Here is a 19,093-nt window from a genome sequence, read left to right as displayed (position 1 = left end):
CCTCAAGGCACAGTCCGTACAGATATTATTGCAGCAGCATCTAAACTAGACTCCGTATTCCCCAGACGAGAAGTGGGGGACCAGTTTGCCCAAGTTTACCTTCAACTATGTAACTGGCTGAGACCCTGCAGACTAACTGCCTGGCTCCTGGGACTAGCGCTGCCTCCTCAGACAGCCTGGGCCCTTTTCCAGAACTTCAGCCATATGGGCGCTCAGAACGTGCACTCTCTCTCTTCTGGGGCTCGTGGCAGTGAAAGCAGACACAGGCTTTGCACAGGATTTTAGACAGTTACTCTACACTTAGCACAAGAGATACACAGAGCTGGACCGTGTAAGCAGCACACCTGCATGTGTTTCTCTGCCTCCATTTCCTCCCCACTTTGGAGCGTTCTTTGGGCTCAGGGCAGATTCTTGGTCTACAGTCCCCCTCCAACACAAGGGAGTCTCTTCCAAATAATAGATGTTCTCTCTCCTTCAGCAGCCTTCCTTTCACCGGGGCTGGTCCTGCAGCTAGACAGGACACCCCGGCTACAACAGCATGCCTGTCCCAAACCACCAGCACATGTCTGAGTTTTCCACTAGCCCATCCAGCCTGCAGGGTGTCTTGAAGACTAGTATCAACAGCTGGTGTCTTTGGTCTGCCGCTCAGGATCTTCCCTGCCCCAAAGAAACATGGTCAGACTGGTTACACTGGACTTTAGCCAGCCCTGAGCCCACTGTCCCAAGGTGTTTCCTCCTGCAGAGGAGACAGCTAGAAATCTAACAACCCACCATCGGGTCTGGGCTGTGAGAGACAGGCAACAGCCCTGACAGCAGACACCTGACTCCACAGCAAGGTATTCCATGACAGCGACTCCACAACGTGAGGCCCCAGCCTGCTGGTCACCTCTTCCTCACTGCAATGGGGTGGTCACTGGCTGCCCCCCAAATACCCCCTCCTGGCCAGTTCCTACTCTCCCCACTGCTCCCTCCCCCTTTTAAGAACTCACTCAATTTAACAACAGTTCACACAGTCTCCTCTTGGGGTCAAGTTTTTCTAATCCTGCAGTTCATACCAGCCCTCTAGCCCCCAAACCCAGTTCAGTGCCCCCCTCTTAATTAACCCAAATCAACATAACACAAACTCACACATTCTTCAGCTCACCAGGCCTTTAAATCCTCTCCCCTACTCAGACAGGAGTCTCTTCTAGGCCTCTGGCCCTAGACAGCTTCTCCCACTAATGGGGCACCTTACCCCATACACTACTCTAAACATAGCTTCAGTCTCCTAGCCCCCGGGGTTTCCATCACATGATGCCTGGTCACCTCACTCTTGACCACCACCCCAAACCCATTACTTGGAAGTGGATAACAAGGCACAGGTGGGACTGAACCCAAATCCCTTAAAGGGCCAGCCCAACCCTAGGACAGTGCTTTTAAGCCAAAGCCAAAGCCATGTTTTCATGTTGTCACCCCTTTTGACATACCAGGATCACAACAGAACTCCCCACCCCGAGTCAGGACACTGCTCCCAAGTAACAATATAGGAAGGGCAGAGTGGTCATGCACCCCTGCTCCGGTTACTTCCCTGGGCTGAAAGCGTAACAAGCCTAGGGAGCCAGGGGCTGCTGGCTACTGCAGCTGCCTCTGACTGGGACACTAATTAGCCAGTCAAATCAATGAAACGAACTCTTGTGCAGCATTGAACGAAGGCTGGCCTGGCCGGGGGAGTGAATTCACGGCAGGGGGAGGGTGTGAATTACTGGGGAACCTGAAGCTCTGAGGCCTGGAGTCCCAAGGTATTTAGGCGTCTGGCTCCCACTGAAACAAATGGAAGTTAGGAGCCTAAATACCATTGTAGATTTGGGCCTGAGTCCCAAGATTACTGGTTTTCCAGTCCCTGGGCCATGACTGAAATAGCTACACCACACAGCAGCACCCGCTGGCCTGGCAACCCTGCCCAGGTGCCAGCAGAGGCCTGGCCATTGCTCTGTGCGGAGCCTTCTGGGAGCAATGGAAGCAAATAAGCTGCTTTTCAGTCACGTCTGGCCAGCCCCTGCTTTCCCTCTGCCATACAACAGCTCTCCTGGGGCCTGGTTTTAGGCACGCAGCTGCAGGCCTAGTTTCTTTGTGCAACTCCCTCTCCTCTCCCCTCCCCACCCTCCCGCAATGCATGGGCCTGGGGAGCTGTCCACATCTATACAGCTCCTTAGTCACTTGCCCCAGTAGTTCCTGGGTCTGGGTGCACCATTGGTCACTGTGTTTGCAAACGAAGGGTACATTTTGCAGAGGCATTTGCACTCCAAGAATCAGGCCGTCCTATTGCACTGTCACCTGGTGAGGTGAGAGGGCACCAGAGGTTAGATACCACGGTGATGGGCCCTTCTATTAGCACCTCTCAATACTGCAGTGCCCTGTGGTGAAACGATTCCTTTGAGCCTTCAGTCTCCCGGCCATAGCTCCCTTTGTTCCTGGCTTGCCTGGCAGCTCAGTCTGAACCCTTTCTCCCCTTGCCTGAGTCTCAAACCCTTCCACTCCACAGGATCGCCTCACACAAGCCTTCCCCACTCCCTGCCTGCCCCCGCTGTAGCAACTGAAACCTCTGGGAGCTGTTTTTCAAAGAGGTGAATGGGCCAAAAGCACTAACCGCTAGGCCCTCTGACCACTCTTTGCCTCGCCGTGGTCTTGCCTGGAAATGACAAAGCCGTCTATTATTTTCCTCTCTTCAGAGGTTGATTTAGAGTTGCCCGTAATAGCTGCTGATTGCTTAAGCGACTCCTCCCCTTCTTACCGCTGACAGCTGAGACAGAAGGAGGGAGCTTCTCTCCCCCCATGGCAGCCTCCGAGCTCCACTGCAGAGCTTTCCTCCTCTACGGAAATAGTCACCGGCACAATCAGGAGCATTAGCGAAAATCCCCTTTAACGCTCACGTGTCCACAGCCGCCAAGACCTCAAGCTGTTAGGCCGAGGGCACCGTGGGCAGGGAATAACTTTAGCCACCAGGTGCCCAATTGGCACAGGGCCCACTAGGTACAAGAGGCTGCAGTGGAGGGTTGTTGGCAATGGCACGGCGATGGGTGCTCAAAGGGAATCAGGTGCTGCCCTGCTGACAGTCCTTAGCCCTTACAATGCTCAGGCGGACGCTAGCCCTCTTTTAGCAATGGGGGAAAAGCGACAGAGAGAGAATCGCCCGGCTCCTCAAAGGTACTTCAGCTCCTAACATCCCCTGATTTCAAGGAGCCTAAATACCCCTGAGGATCGGGGCTGATAGCTAGGCAATGGCAAAGCAGGGCCTGTGACTTTGGAGCTGCCGGCTCCCAGGCCTCACCAACAGCCAGACGGTGGAGTCCTCAGCCAGCTTCCAAGTAAGGGCAGCTGCCTGCTCCGAGCACCTCTCCCAGGTCTGGTTTGCTGCCCAGGCCAAACCACCACGACGCAAACCCACCGCCTGAGCCTTATGCCCTGGGCATGGCTGCCCTGAGAGTTCCTTCCAGCTGGCCCTGTCTGTCCCAAGCCCCGTGGAACCCAGAATAGCGGCTGTGCTCTGCACAGCGGAAGCACATGCTGGTCCCTGCGTGGAGGTGAAACTCCAGCATCACATGCTGCAGCCAAGTGGCTCTCCCCCGCCCCGGCCAATCCCCATGCTGCAGTCTGTCCCAACCCGCGTAACTGCTGTGTGCACAAAGGCCTCAGAGCTCTGAGACCCTCTCCAGAGACAGACTTTGGAAGATGCCCAGCGTGGGCGCCCTGGGAGGGCAGGGTCATGCTGGGCGCAGCCAGAGCACTTGACATCAGATGTGAGACACCCACTGCCTAGGACAGTCCGTGCAGATATGAGCGAGGGGAGGGAGCAACCAGCAAGCTTCCCCTGACCCAGCCTGCCCTAAATTCCCAGCCCAGTCCTGTGTTAAGAGGGCGTTATGGGTGCGTGGCCAGGTCAGGAATTTATATGACAGGGATGGTGCAATTCTCCCCAAGCCTTGAAAACCCAGGGAATTCAGCCATGGTGCAATTTAAAAGTGATCTGAACCTGTTAAGGTCTGAGACACACACAAACCACCTCAACTCCGCCTGTCACTGACTTCTCAGCAAGATAAAACTCACTGCAATATTGTTCATTGGCTAGATCCGAATACAATTTTTTCTAGGATTAATAATTGTTTCGTCCCCGTTACTGTTCAGACCCGAAGGTTCCTCTTTCACCAGAAACCTGACCAGCCCTGCAGGGACACCACGAGGAGAAAATGAAAAATCCTCCAAGGGGCCTTGCAGAATTAGTTTAATCTAATGTGGTTTCCCACACACTCAGAGCCTAATCATACGGCTCTGGCCTGATGTCATTACTGACCAGCCCCCGCTGAGGAAGAACCGCTCAGTTATGAAGAATAATAGGAGACAATGCCCAGTCGTCTGTCCTCTCCCCCAGCCCCCTGCACTAGATCCCCAGGGACCGGGGCGAGTTGGAGGAGGCTGGGTCGTTCTGCTCCTGCCATGAGAAGGGGCAAGGTAACAGATCTGATGCTCTCTGGCCCTGCTGGTGGAGTCACAGCGGGCCGCCGGGGGCAGCCAGAGCTGGTGCTAGGCATAAGCAGACTGAGCTATTCTGAGGGCTCTGAGCAGCTCAAGGGGCCCCCTATTATTAGTATGTGTTGCATGTGGGTGGGGCCCCCAAAACGTTCCTGCTTACTTAGGACCCCCCATGGGCTGGCGCTGGGTGCAGCCCACCAAGGCCCCTCCCTGGGCGACAGAACGGGGCGCTCAGCCCGGGGACTGAGGTGCCCTGGGAATGGCGCAGGGCAGCACGCGGACGAGGCACCGAGACAATGGCACAAGCTGCCCACCCCACTCAGTGCCCGGGGGGCTGCAGGCAGAGGGGCACAGGGATTCCTCGCTCAGAGGAAATTCCATCATTGCCCCCCCCCCTCCTGGAAACGCCCAGGGCTCCCAGGAGCCTGCAAGGCAGACGCTGCAGGTCCGCCCCCCTGCCTGCCCAGGCTCTCTGTGTGGGGATTGGCTAACGAGGCAGGGGGTGAGGGAGGAGTTTGGTCGTGGTCAGGATATAAACTGAGCCAAAGGAGCTGACAGTGAAGCTGCAGAGATTTGCTGGCTGGGTAGCAAGTGGCTGCTCCAGGTAAGGCTCCTGTTTCTGCTCTGAGCTTGTAGCTCTAGCTAGATGGCTGATGTTGGGGACAAGGGGTGCTTTGAAGGGGTGGGGCTCTCCAAACACCCTGGGGTGGGGACAAGGGGTGCTTTGAAGGGGTGGGGCTCTCCAAACACCCTGGGGTGGGGACAAGGGGTGCTTTGCCCCTTTGCTGGGGCTATTACTGATGTCTGCTCCTATGGCACTAATGAGCAGCTTGCTAGCTCTAATCTCTGGGGGAGCGATGGCAGAGCGGAGGCCCCTGGCTTGAGGGGCTCAGCTCCTGACAGCGTCTCCCTAGCCCTGTGTCTGAGGGAGGCACAGTTCTAAGGGGCAGCAGGGATGATGGCCTGAAGATGGGGGTGGGGCAGAGATTTGAGGGTGAATCCAGGAAGCTGAAGGTGGCTGTAAAAGGTGAGATCATGGATGGGGGAGGAAAGCAGGTGGCTGCTAGAGGGGTGCTGGCTGTTCCCCATCCAGCTCCTCCATAGCACTAAACTGTTGAGAAGCCCCAGTCCTGGCTAATATGCCTGGCCCATGTTGGGGAGGGCTGTGGTGGTCCCTAGTAAGGAATGGGAGAGGGTCTCCACCAGACCCCCTGCCTTGGGTGTGGCCCATACTGGGGGCTGGAGGGGGAAAGATTGCTTCTTTTCAATCCCCCGCTTAGCTGCATGTTCCTGCCCCCATCCAAGGGATGGGAGGAGGGTTCCTTGGTGGGCTCCTCACTTGGAGAGCTGGTGTGTTTGGGGAGGATGCTCTCTCTTGCTGGGGGGACTCAGGAGGGGGTGAGATGCTTTGTGGCCATGAGTACAGGGGTCTGTACTAAGACAGGATGGCCTTGGGTGGGGGTGGCACTTCCTGGGGGACCCTCCTGCTCCCTGGAAGAGATGGCAGTCTGTGGTGTCTGGGGAGGGGGTGGCATGGGGCAAAGGGCAGCCCCTGCTCCCCCCAACTGAGTGCAAGCAATGGGGGGGCAGTTTGAATGCTGGGCTCAGGGCAGTCCTGCAGCAGGTGCTGGGGAGCCAGTGGGGTGACCATGCAGCTGGGGGAAGCTGAAGTGTTAATGAAAACAGTTCCCTTGTGAGGCATGAGGGGAGGCAGTGTGAGCTGGGAGTGACCCGGGAACCTTAGCTCCCTGAGCTGCTGCGTCGTTTTCCCACGTGCTGGCTTGCTCAACAGCTGAGCTGGCAAACAGACTGTGTCCTGGGAGCAGCCTGTCCTCAGCCCTTCCCTGGCCAAAGGGCACGGAGGCATTTGTGGGTCAGGGTGTGATGTGAGTACCCTATGCAGAGCCCTCCCTGGAGACTGGCTATGGGACCGCCACAGCACAAGATTCTGGGGTGCCTGCGGTGGGAGGGGGGGGGCTGAGGCTGGCCTTGGGAAGGAGATATGGGGGGGTGTCTGTGCTGGTGGGGGAGTGAGGCAGTCTGGAGGGGTGATGCTGATTTGGGGGGGCAGGTTGGTGAAGGATTAAAGGCCCTTTCACTTTGGGTGTCTCTAGCCTAGATGTGACAGCTGGTGACTGAGTTGTGGGGGATGTGAAGATGCCCAGTGTGGTGCCCACAGGGCAGTGGCTGAGCAGGTTCCTGGCAGTGACAGGCCAGTGCCTGGGGGCTGATGGCTGTGTGTGTGTGGGGGGGCTTGCTAGAAGAAGCAGAGGGGGTGGTGGGAGCCATGGCCTCTGTACTGAACAACTCCCCTCTGCAGACCAGGCTGCTGATTACCAAGATGGACTATGCCAAGAAGTCACTAGGCCTGCTGTCCCCAAGCTCCCTCTCCAGGTAAGTGTCAATGGGCTGAGACCCTCGCTGCAGGGTGAGCCCTAGGTGGGACGGCTGGCTGCAAGCCTGGGCCCTTGCTGTAGGGTTGGGGTGCAGAGATGGGAGAGGCAGGTCCTGTGCCTGACTACAGGCTGAGCTTACTGGCCTTGTGCTGTCACTCTGATCCCTATGCCACGGGGTGGGGAGTCCTCAACTGGCTCCTCTTACTCTGCGTTGAGTGGGTGGCTGATCTTGCTTGCAGGGCATGGTGGCCCCTGCCTAGCTGGGGAGGGCTGGTGGGGCAGATCCCTGCCTGACCCCTCCCTCTGTCCCAGGTGTGTTTCTGTCAGTGCCTCCATGACCCAGCAGCTGCTTTCCAGTCCTGTCCCAAGGGCCCGGCCCTATCGCATCTGCAACTGGGACCGTAGCATCCGCAAGGGCCTTGTGGCAGAGAGCCTGAGGGACCTGCTTGACAAGGTGAGTGTGGGGGAGCTGAGCCTGGGGGTGCCCTGTCCCACCTGCCTCTCCTCACCTGCGGCCCTGCCTTCCAGGTCCGTGCCACGCTGCTGATGGTGGGCGCCATTTCACTGGTCCTGGATGAGGACGGCACCAGTGTGGAGACGGAGGAGTTCTTCCAGACGCTGGAGGAGGGCACTGTGTTCATGGTACTAGGCAGTGGGCAGACCTGGCGTGCAGCCAAGGTGAGCAACAGGACCCTGGCATGATCTCGTCTCCCTGCCCCCTCACCCTCAGATCTAGGGAGCTGGAGTCTTGGTCACTCCCCCAATGCTGGAACCTTGGGATGGAGCCAGGCCTGGGCTATCTCAGTCCACTGTGACCTGCAGTGCCTTGTACTAGGAAGCAGGGCTGGATCCTGTCTGCCAGGCATTGGGACCCTCCCACAACCCTGTGCCAGGGACCTGATCTCCTGGAGTGCCCAGAGATGGCAAAGTCAGTGCCAGGCTTAGCCGTGCACCCCATGGGGTAACTCAGGGGTGTGGGTGCTAAGGGCCCCAGTGAGGCCATTCCATCAGTGAGATGGAACTGAGCCCTGAGCCACCCATGGGGGCAGATCCCAGGGTGCTCTGCCCTTCCCCTCATTGAGACAAGTGGGGGAGGTGGGGGGCAGTCTGGGGAAGACTATGGGGCAGGAGCAGCCTAAGCCCCTATGGGAAGGGCCCAGGTACAGCCTTCCCACCCTGTCAGATGGGTCCTATGCAGCCAAATGCTCCCTGCTTGTCCCTACAGCTCCATGTTCCCCTGGCCTCTGCATGGGGAGCACCTCTGGCTCCCTGCTAGCCCTGTGAAGGTCCATGGGGCCAGAGCTGGGGCTGTCCAATAGGGAGTTCCTGCTAGGGGTTGGGGGAGCTCCACCAGGAGAGGTGGTGGCTGCTGCTCCCTGACACTGGGCTGGTCTCTTGCAGATGGCAGGGTACCAGCTGTCCCTCTCCCGCAAGCCCCGCCGGAGGATTGATGTGGCTTGTGTGACTTTTGACCTATACAAGACCAACCCCCAGGACTTGGGCTGCTTGAATGTCAAGGCCACGCTCTATGGCACATACAGCATGTCCTACGACCTGCGGTGCTACGGGGCAAAGAGGCTCATGAAGTGAGTGCTGGGCAGATTCCCTCCCGGCTACGTCTACCATGCAGGGTGAGATCCCTGCCACCTGGGCTGGGAAGGTCAGAGCCACATGGCCAACCTGAGTCCAAGGGCTGGGCTGCCTGGATCTCAGCCCCTTCCATCAAGCTGGCATGTCCAGACCTGCCCCCATTCCATTCTGGGAGCTACTGGGCCTAGGGGCTACACAAAGGGATTAAACCCTGCTGACTCCAGCTGGGCTGCCCCTGTGCTGGAGGGTTGGAGCAGGGTGTTCTCTGGGCTGGGATCCTGGCAGATGCTGGCCTCCAGTACAGCTCACTACACCTATCCTGCCACTCAGCTCCTCTTCTGACCCTAACAGCTCTCCCCTTTCCCCAGGGAAGCCCTGCGCTGGACTCTCTTCACCATGCAGGCCACAGGCCATGTGCTGCTCGGCACCTCCTGCTACATGCACCAGCTGCTGGATGCTACAGAGGAACAGAAAGAAGAGGCCTCATCTCTGCAGAGCCTTCAGCCCCTTCACTGCAGGAAGATGCTTCAGTGAGGCCTCTGCCCTTGCAAGTGCCTGGACTCTACTGTGACCTCTCCCATTGCCACATCTGCCCAGGAGCATGAGGTGGAGAGTGGGAGCATCAGCACTACGCTGGCTAGGAGGGCCCAGCTCCCCAGGGCAGGTTCCCTTGGGCTCTCACGTTCCTTGTGCACTTTGCCTTCTGCCTAGGGCTGAAGGCCTGGCAGAATCAGCTCTGCTTCAGCTTAAGCCAGCCTGCAGCTGGTGACCTGCCTGGAGTAGGTTCCTGCCACACCCTGAGCTGGCCTCACTCTCACATGGTTTGTTGCTACCCCCTGGCACTCTCAGCCTTGGCACTGTCTGCTACTCCCTGTAAATATATTTAATCACATTAAAGATGGTCTATAAAAGCCTTGACTCCTGCTTGTTGATGCGCACACCCCACAGCTCTGGTGTGTCTGCAGCCTCCTGCTCCCTCGCCTATCCCACCACTACAGAGGCTGTTCCCTATGGTCTCTCTGACTGAATTCCCCTCAGCCAGACCTAAAATGCCCTCCTGGGCTGAGGAATGCTCTGAAGCAGGCAGGTAGAGACCTGGGGCTAGTTTGGCTTGTTAAGCCATTCCTCTAGCTTCCTCCTCTCAAAGGGGATTAAGCTGAGGTGACAAGGGCTGCCTCTTGCCTGCACAGTAGCTCCTGGCTTCAGCAGCACACAGCCAGGATAGGGCACCCACTCCACTACGAACTTGCCCAGCAGTGCATGAATCCAGGAGCTGCAGTCATTGCCCCAGGAGTCTGCAACCTAAGCCAGCTCTGCATGCAATGCAGCAGAGGGACCAGCCCCCGGTGAATCCTTCCTGTCTCACGGAAGGCAAGTGCAGGGATTTTTAAGGAGACAGGGAAGGTGTGATCGGCAGAAGCTGCATGGGCCATAGGCTGGTGTCTGACTCCAGATGACTCTCCAACACACTCAGCAGCTTTATCCTGCCCTTGCACTACAAGCCTTCCTAGCATTAGGTGCTACAGACACTTACCTGCTGAGGTGGTATCTAAGCCATGTCTAGCTGGGTTGGCAATGACAGAAGCCAGTTGTGGTTTGATTCCTCTCTAGCTTGGTAACCTGTAGTGCCCCAGTGGGGAGGGTCACCTGAAGAACAAACACCAAGATGCCTCAGTTGCTCTTCTGCAGGGTGTTGCTACAGGGCTGAAGCCTCCATGAGGAAGGGACCAACAGACCTCTGCCTCTAGTAAGACACTCTACCCTGTTCCACCATGGGTGAGGGGAGCTCTTAGGGGGAGTGGATCTAGAGTAGCTTAAAACACTTCCTTCTGCTGCATCAAGGGGGGGCTGGCTGCTTTAGCTGTGCACTTCCAGAGCTTAAAATCCAAAGAGGCTACCCCAACTCTGGGTTTGGGGATAACTTGTTATACAGTGGAATTAAAGCTGAGTATCATGGCTTATGGGCTGGCGAGAGCCTGGAACTTCCATAATGAACAAACAAGGAGAACATTACCAGCTGTCACTTCTGCTGACTTGATTGGGGGAAGGGGGAGTCTTCCTGTACTTTCAACTCTACCATGACTTATGGCTGGAGTTGTGGGGGCCTCATTCTACTCTGGAAAGCCACAAAGTAGCCACAGTCTAGAGACCTAGTAAACAGGCTCGCTGCCCTCTTGTTTTGCCAAATTAGGGGTGGAGACAGACTGAACACACCTGCCTGTTACTCATTGTATATGCAAAGGCTGGTCTCTTCCCCCCCCCCCATCATTGAGTAGGTTTGATGCAAGGGGGGCAACTTTCAAAAATATTCGTTTGATAATCATTTGCTATTCTGTTCTAGGTGAAAGTTTGTCAGAGAATCATCCTCACCCATTGTTCTAGGGAAGCCATCTTGCCCCTCAGCTTCTCCCTAACCACATAGGAGGACACTGATCACCAGGGTACCATGGACAATGACTGGAAATACCCTTTCCAGAAAGCTTCCCCCTGTGAGGCAGTTGCAGTCCCATTGCCAAGGGGCTGGGGCAGCCATTTTGAAAGAAGGTAACTTTCAATGCACTAACCTAGCACAGGTTTCAGAGTAGCAGCCATGTTAGTCTGTATCTGCAAAAAGAACAGGAGGACTTAGTCTCTAAGGTGCCACAACAAATTTAGTGGAGCATAAGCTTTTGTGGGCTACAGCCCACTTCATTGGATGTATGTAGTGGAAAATACAGTAGGAAGAGAGAGAGAGATATATACACACACAACATGAAACAATGGGTGTTACCATACACACTATAAGGAGAGTGATCAGTCAAGGTGAACTATTAGCAGCAGGAGAGAAAAAGAATGGTTTGTAGTGGTAATGAAAATGGCCCATTGCCAGCAATTGACAAGGAGATGTGAGGAACTGTAGGAGAGAGGGAAAAGTTTTACTTTGTGTAATGGCCCATCCACTCCCAGTCTTTATTCCAGCCTAATTTAATGGTGTCCAATTTGCAAATTAATTCCAATTCAGCAATCTCTCATTGGAGTCTGTTTCTGAAGTTTTTTTGTTTTAATATTGCAACTTTTAGGTCTGTAATTGGAATTAATTTGCAAATTGGACACCATTAAATTAGGCTGGAATAAAGACTGGGAGTGGATGGGCCATTACACAAAGTAAAACTTTCCCCCCTCGCCTACAGTTCCTCACATCTCCTTGTCAATTGCTGGCAATGGGCCATTCTCATTACCACTACAAACAGTTCTTTTTCTCTCCTGCTGATAATAGCTCACCTTATCATACACACTGTAAGGAGAGTGATCAGATAACACCCATTGCTTCATGTTCTCTCTCTCTGGGGGTGTGTGTGTGTATATATAATCTTCCTACTGTATTTTCCACTGCATGCATCCAATGAAGTGAGCTGTAGCCCACAAAAGCTTATGCTCCACTAAATTTGTTAGTCTCTAAGGTGCCACAAGTCCGCCTGTTCTTTTATCCTAGCACAGAGGAGTCTCTTCCTCAGTGCTTGCAGAAGGGGAGAAGTTAGTGGGCTGGGGGCCACTCCAAAGAACAGGGGGAGGGAGAGAGAACCGATCACTAATTCTAACATAGCAGATGGAGTCTACACAAGATTTCAGTGAGTTTTAACCTGAGGGGAAGCTTGGTGCTGAGATCACTAGGGCACAATCTCTTTAAAGGGTCCTTTAAACTTAACCCAAGTAACAGATTTACCTACAAAATGTCACTCTGGATGTGGTGTGTTAGCGGAGGATACTCTGTATAGCTCATACAACAGCCTGAATCTCTGCTTTACATGGGAAACTTACTAGTTAACAGTAGTAAGTCAGGAAAGGGACCCTACAAAAAGACCAGCCTTGTGTCCTACACTCATCCCCTCTAGTATTGCCAGCCCACCCATGGCTTTCACGTCAACTAGAGAATTATCCCCTAGTCCAGCACAGAGGTGGGTTGGTAGCAGTAGCTGCCCCTTGAAGGCCTCTAGGGCAGGACCATAAGGGGTGGGAGGAACCATGGAGTTTCAGGCTGGAGGATGTGGCTGAAAGCCTGCCCAGGGGGGGCAATCACAGCTGAGCTATTACCTAAGGGATAAACCGAGCACTCAGCGTGGAAGTGCCCAGGGCCGTGCTCATCCCATCTAGGAGCAAAAGTACCACCCTGGGACTGAGCCGACCCCTCACCAGTGAGCTAACACCTCAGACAACTTGCAGCAGACTTGTCACAGTCAAGCCGGAGAAGAAAAACAACCCAGAATACAGGACCCAGGAGGAGATCTGCTCATTAAGAGGTTTTTTTTTTAAACCAGCTTTAAATTTGGCTGCTGCCCATTCTTCTGTCTGCTCTGCTCATGAATCATAATTATTCACTCCGTGCTCTTCATCCCCGATGCCGAGTGTCTGGATTCCAGGCATAATTGGCAATTCTGTCACTGAGCCAGGCAGAATGGGGCCTTTCTAGCCCCTCTGTAGCTATGCCGGCAGGAGGAAGGGGAGCAAGCGGGGAATGAATTGGCATGTTACTCAGAGCAGCAGCAAATAGTTAAGGGGCCCATGTGTCATTTTCATAACTCTGGTCCCCACCCCCAGAGGTGGCGCCCAGGCTCTAACGGTGGAGCCCTTTGCACAGTTGGGCCTGTTGCATTTTAAACTCCACGGGCCAGACTCTCCGCTGGCTCCCTGGGGGCGAGCCCCACTGCTCTGGCCAACAGCAGAAGGCTGGCTGGTGCAGGCAGCCTGGCCCATGGGCCATCTGAGGACACTTTCCAAGTGTGTGAGAGAGAGACAGTAAATTGCTGCTCAATAGGAAAATACTTATGCAGTCTCCAGCTTGCATCGCATGGGCCCCACCCTCTCCTCAGGCACATGCCTCCTGTTATAACTGTTTGCCCTGGGTAGCACAGAGGGGTCACAATCAGGGGCTCCATGATGACAGGTGCGGTACAGCCTTAGTCCTCCCAGGGGCAAATTCTTTCTGCTTACAAAAGATCAAGGGGGGGGGGTTGCTTTTTAAGCTCCTGCCACTCGTCTCCTGCAGTGTCTCTGTTTGACTGTAAACTTGGGCACAGGGACATTTGTCTAGCACCAGGCACATTAGTTTCACAAGCCGGTGCAATGGATCCTCCCCCCCGAATGGCTTCGGGACATTATGATACTCCTCGAGTACAATGCTGCACTGAGATGCTGAAATCGACAGGAACGGCTCCTTTTTAATGTCAGCCCCTGCTGCCTGCGGGGGGAAGAGATTTGTCCTACCTACGCTCTCACCTGATGAGCCTCTCCCCTCCCCAGGGGCCTCAGCCAGGCCTGAAATTGGCCTGCAGCAACTGGAGAGAAGAGGCGTGCTGAGCTGGTTCAAACGCAGAGGGCTCAAGTTTCTCTGCAGGTGTACGTGAACAGATGCAATGCTGTGACGCACAGCTGGACAGGCACAAGCCAGAACCTTGGCACGACTCCCTTGGGCTGAGAGGGTGGTGCGCACAGCCAGACCCATGGGGCCCTCTACAAATAATTGGCCGAGAGGGGGCACTTGAGAGAGCACCATAGTAGCCACCTCCTCCAGACCTGGAGCAGACGGTCAGCTCTTTCTAGCCATCTGCCTAGAGCAAGGCCCATTGCCAGTAAAGTTCACTCAGTCGCTTGTTGGTGCTTACCTGGCTAGTGATATAAATGCCCAGCAATCAAGTTTTATCTCATCCTCTCTGCCTGCACCTGGTTAGTAGCACCCTGGCTGCAGCAGCGGGGAAAGGGCTTTATAACTAGCCTAGTCAAGCCCCTGGGAATAAACAAATTGCAGTTCCCAACCCAGGCTAATCGAGGCCCAAAGCAGCGACCCGGCCTTCTGCCGAGACAGCCTCAGCCACGTGCTTGGGGTAGAATTAAAATGGAAATCAAACCCCGAGAGTTCAGGTTCAAAGCCGAGCCGAGGGGAGGAAGCCAGACACAGACCGTGCAAGCTGCCTCTCAAGAGGAATTGCAGGGAATGAAGCACCGCTCCAGGGCGAGCACAATCAGTTCTGGCAGCTCAGACAATGGGGACTGATTGCGCCTGAGCCCAACGTCTCTGGGGCAATGAGCCAAGCCAGCTTTGCACCTGAGGATCTTGTTTCCCGCGTACTGCACCTTTCAATTGCTAAAATCCCAGCTGGCTGCAGCCTAGAGGCAGCTGCAGCATGTAACCATTACAGAGGGGGGAGCTACCTGGTGGGACTTCACTTTTGCTCTTTCCTGCTGGGTGTTGCTCAGACTGAAAGGACACGGCTGCTCCTTGCGAACACCACGTCGCCAATGCCAAGCCTTCGGACAATCATGAGTCAGGCCCCACAAGCTTTAAAAAAAACAAAACCATTTTGGATTCTTTTCCTTTTCTTCCTGGCTTCTGAGCCTTCATGTTTTGCGGGTTACATGTTTTGAAGCTTTTCTCTGTAACCAGCAGAGGTAGAAATCTTTTCTCAAATGAAAGCTGAGATTTTCAGATATAGTCACAAGACTCCAGGAGCTGGGGTTTTAGAAAAAACACCAACGATCACAAAACACAGCAGCACCACTATGTACCACCTATAGAATGCCAGGCATGTACACTGCCTCCACTACACCCAGAGCAGTATGGGTCCAGCATCACCCTTATGGAACAGGCCCTATACACCTTGATAGGATTTAAACAGTGGGCTGCTCAATAACTAAATAACTAACCCCCTGCATCATTTCTCTATTTACTGCAGTCACTGGGAACACCCACAGCATTTCTGAGTGAATAGAATCATAGAAACATCGGGCTGGAAGGGCCTTGACAAGTTACCTAGTCCAGCCCCCTAGGCTGAGGCAGGACCAGGTAAACCTAGACCACCCTTGATAGCGATTTGTTGAACCTGTTCTGAACAATCTCCAAGGACAGCGATTCCACTGCCTCCCTGGGAAGCTTATTCCAGAGCTTAACTCCCCATAGCGTTACCAAGTTTATATGGATATAAATTGGCAGTCGGGAAGTTTAGGCTGAAATAATTAGACGTTTTTCAACCGTCAGGGGTGAGAAATTGGAAGAACAAACACGAAAGGAGGGGGGGAAGGACCCTCCTCTCTTAAGAAGCTTAATAAGTTTATGGAGGATATGTGGGGTTGGGGGGAGGATTTATGATTTAGGTCAATAGTCAAGGTCAATACCACCACTGTGGTACGGTAATCAATGGTCAATGTTGGGATATTCTTTTTCTTTTCAGTGTCTGGCTGGAGAGTCTTGCATGCATGCTGTTCGGGCTTCAGCTGATTTGGGGGGGGGGGGGAATTTTTTCTTTCCTCCAGCAGCAGTGTGGCCCTGGGTTTTTTTTTTTCTCCTTCGCATGGGGGGGGGGGGCTTGCTGGGGGGGAGGATTATCTGCTACTTCTTCTTCTTTAGGATTGGGGGGGGGGACTTCAGCAGCTGAGGAGAGAGAATTTTCAGGAGTGGGTGGATCGGCTTTTGTGGCCTGCATCTTGCGGGAGGTCAGACTAGATGATCATAATGGTCCCTTCTGATCTTAAGTTCTATGATTCTATGATTCCCTAATATCCAACCTAAATCTCCCTTGCTGCAGATGGTGCCCATCACATCTTGCCCTACACCTTCAGTGGACAGGGAGAACAATTGATCTCTGTCCTCTTAAACAGCTCTTAAGAGATTTGAAGACTTATCAGGTCCTTTCTTGGTTTTCTTTTTTCAAGGCTAAACATATCCAGTTTTTCAAAACCTTTTATCATGTTTGTTCCGCTCCTCTGGCCTCTCTCCAATTTGTCCACATATTTCTTAAAGCGTGGGACCCAGAGCCAGACACAGTACTTCAGCTGAGGCCTCAGCAGGGCCGAGCAGAGCAGGACAATTACGTCCTGTGTCTTACATACAACACGCCTGTTAATAGACCCCGGAACATTAGCCTTTTTTGCAGCCACATCACACAGATGACTCATATTTGTTTTGTGATCCACGCTAACCCGCAGATCCTTTTCAGCAATACTACCGCCTGGCCGGCCATTCCCCACCCTGTAGGGGTGGATTTGATTTTAACTTCCGTAGTGCTGTACTTTGCACTTATCTTGATAATAATAAATATAATATCCCTGCCACAGCATTCTAACGGCTGGTTTAAAAATTCAATATACAGTTGAACATGCTGTAGTAAATTCTACAGGATTTTTCTTATGGAAGTCGCCCACAGCCTAAACAGGCCAGACCAGACACTCCTATCCCACCATAAAAAAAATAATCTGCGAACAAGGTTCCTCCCAGGACAGCTGAAAGGAGTTAGCCAGGAAGCCTGGAATGAGCACAGCATAGTTGACGTAGTCAAAGCTCGGTGCAAACATTAACTAGTTAATCCTAATTAATCATCCTAGCAATGCGATGTGTTGCCCCAGTAAATCAATGAGCCACAATACAAGTGAATGGCGCTGCCTTAATCTCCTGCCACCTGGACAACTGCTGATGGTCACAGAGCTGGTGGCAGGCGGCGATAACGGCTGAGCAGGCTGCGGATTTAGGGAAACCCTTGTTCTCGCTGTAGAAGAGGCGTATCTAGAAATGACAGGCCAGCAGCCGTGGGCACATGTGCAGTGCAAATCCTTCACTGAGACAGACAGACAGAGCGGCCGTTCGGCGAGGATTTGGACAGCTGCTGTGATCCTGCTCCTGGTTGATGTGTCACCTCCCACACCCCCCAAGGGAGCAGCGTCCTTCTGCTGCTCTAGTTTTGCTGTGACATTGTGTGGGTTGGGGAGGCCACGTCGTGCTCGATAAACAGAGAGCCCAGTTATTGCAGTAGGCAACAGTCACATCAACTGCATGTTTTAGGAAGCACCGAATTTCCTCTCCCACTTTGGGACAGGAAGAGATGTGTGGATTTGAATGGTTTCCCAGCCCTGGTCAAGCTGAGTCCAAATTGGGCAGGCTGCATTACTGCTCCCCATCTCTTTCTGCTAAGGACACGAGACCAGCCATACTAGGTCAGACCAAAGGTCCATCCAGCCCAGGATCCTGTCTACTGACAGTGGCCAACGCCACGTGCTTCAGAGGGAATGAACAGAACAGGGCAATTATCGCGTTATCCGTCCTCTGATGTCCAGTTCCAGCTTCTGGCAGTCAGAGGTTTAGGGACACCCAGAGCATGGGGCTCTGCTCAATCATTTCCCCTCTTCCGTGTGCCATGATCCTCAGCCTCAGGGGGTTGGACATTTCTCCTCCTGGCCATGCAATCTCCCAAGAGGGGTTAGTTGTTGAGGAGCTAGACAGGGCTTTAGGGAAGACACACGTGCACGTAGATTGTGGTTTTAAAATACTTTTTCTCTAACGGCTTTATTCTTATTGTTAAAACAAGTGACACTTTGCTTTAAAAGCAGGCTGGCTGGCCACTGTATTCCCCACTGGTCCCGGACCCCCAAAGGGGAGAACCCAGCCAGAGATCAAACCCAGCTGGGTGCAGTAGTCCAGGGCCCAGCCGATGAGTGGGAGAGTCACAGCACATCTCCCCAGGCGGGGGGAAGACCTGAGCTCTGACACTCAAGGGACACCTATGAAAGGCCCGCGGCATGGGCTGCAGCTGGCCCAGGGAGCCGAGCTGGGCTCGCGGGTTCAGGCTGCGCCCTGGGGAGCTAAAAGATGTAGTGTAGACGTTCGGGCCCAGGTTGGTTCTTGCTGGGTAGATGTGCCCAGAAGGCAAGGAGGCGCCCTGTAACCGTGACACCAGCTAGCTGGGAAGATAAAGCAACTGGTCCTGGATTTCAGAGACCAGTTTAACAGCCTCCCTCCGGTGACTACAGCGCCGTCTTCAGGCTCCTCCTCAACCCAGGAACTTCCCAAGAGTCCAGGAAGAGGGTTTGCCTCTCCCCAGCACAGGACCCTGCTGCCCCTGACTGGCTGCTCTTCAGCCGCTCTGCCAATTAACCTGCTGTGATATGGCACCCAATGAGCAGGGAAGAGGCAGGCAAGCAAGTTTGTCTTCATTAAGGGGTGTGTGGGGCTGTGTGTGTCTGTTGCTATGGGCTATTTGGGAACAGGTCCTGACTGTCTCCAAATGATTATAGAAGGGTCCCTGTAATTTTTGCCACTTCTTTCTAATTGGCGTCAGAATCTAAAGAAGGTCTTAAAGGAGCAATGGGAAAATAATGGAGGACTGCACGACCCTGTGGCACAGCCCCTGCTGCGATCCACGGTGCATCGAGGAGAGAGACCGATACGTCATTATAAGTAAGCCAGACACGGGCCAGCCTAGCAATCTGGCTGTAAGCACACAGCCCTGCCGCGGTGTCATGTGGCCACACCCAGAAGAGCACGTTCAGCTCCATACAGCTCCTTGCCGGAAAGATCCCGGGCTCGGCTCCAGGTGTGTCAGAGACAGAAGTGATATGGGGCTGATCTGGAAGTTTGGCTACACAGAGCTTGGCAGAGGCATGGTCTATCCTGGGGAAATGCGTCATGTTAGCAATGGGTTGGTTAGCTTGTTAGCCATCACTTAGCACCAATGTAGACAAAGTCCCCTTGGGTTAACCAGGACCAGCTAACAGGTTTTTAAACAGGAGTTCCGCTGTCAACAATGGGTACAAAGTCCCAGTGCAAGGCACAATCGGGTTGGTTAAAACGTGTTGGCTAA

At 54.0% G+C, this 19,093-nt stretch overlaps 1 protein-coding gene across 1 annotated transcript; it reads left to right on the top strand.

The window, feature by feature from the left end:
- The first annotated feature begins 5,078 nt into the window (after positions 1 to 5,078).
- CIDEC (cell death inducing DFFA like effector c) lies at positions 5,079 to 9,548 on the top strand. The gene is made up of 6 exons (XM_039503824.1): positions 5,079 to 5,110; positions 6,827 to 6,900; positions 7,215 to 7,356; positions 7,431 to 7,580; positions 8,304 to 8,488; positions 8,861 to 9,548. The coding sequence occupies exons 2-6, from the start codon at positions 6,848 to 6,850 to the stop codon at positions 9,024 to 9,026; spliced, it is 696 nt and encodes a 231-aa protein (XP_039359758.1). The 5' UTR covers positions 5,079 to 5,110; positions 6,827 to 6,847; the 3' UTR covers positions 9,027 to 9,548.
- Positions 9,549 to 19,093: the final 9,545 nt, after the last annotated feature.

This window comes from Mauremys reevesii, linkage group 16 (genome assembly GCF_016161935.1).
Source record: "Mauremys reevesii isolate NIE-2019 linkage group 16, ASM1616193v1, whole genome shotgun sequence".
In the NCBI taxonomy this organism is placed as follows: domain Eukaryota; kingdom Metazoa; phylum Chordata; order Testudines; family Geoemydidae; genus Mauremys; species Mauremys reevesii.
Note: the sequence above shows the minus strand (reverse complement) of the source record. Positions and strands in the feature narration are given on the sequence as shown.

Excerpts from the sequence above, each read along its gene's own strand:
- CIDEC (XM_039503824.1), top strand. The coding sequence starts at position 6,848 with ATGGACTATGCCAAGAAGTCACTAGGCCTGCTGTCCCCAAGCTCCCTC. Across the intron at positions 6,901-7,214 it reads TCCCCAAGCTCCCTCTCCAG|GTGTGTTTCTGTCAGTGCCT; the intron begins GTAAGTGTCAAT and ends CCTCTGTCCCAG. Across the intron at positions 7,581-8,303 it reads AGACCTGGCGTGCAGCCAAG|ATGGCAGGGTACCAGCTGTC; the intron begins GTGAGCAACAGG and ends GGTCTCTTGCAG.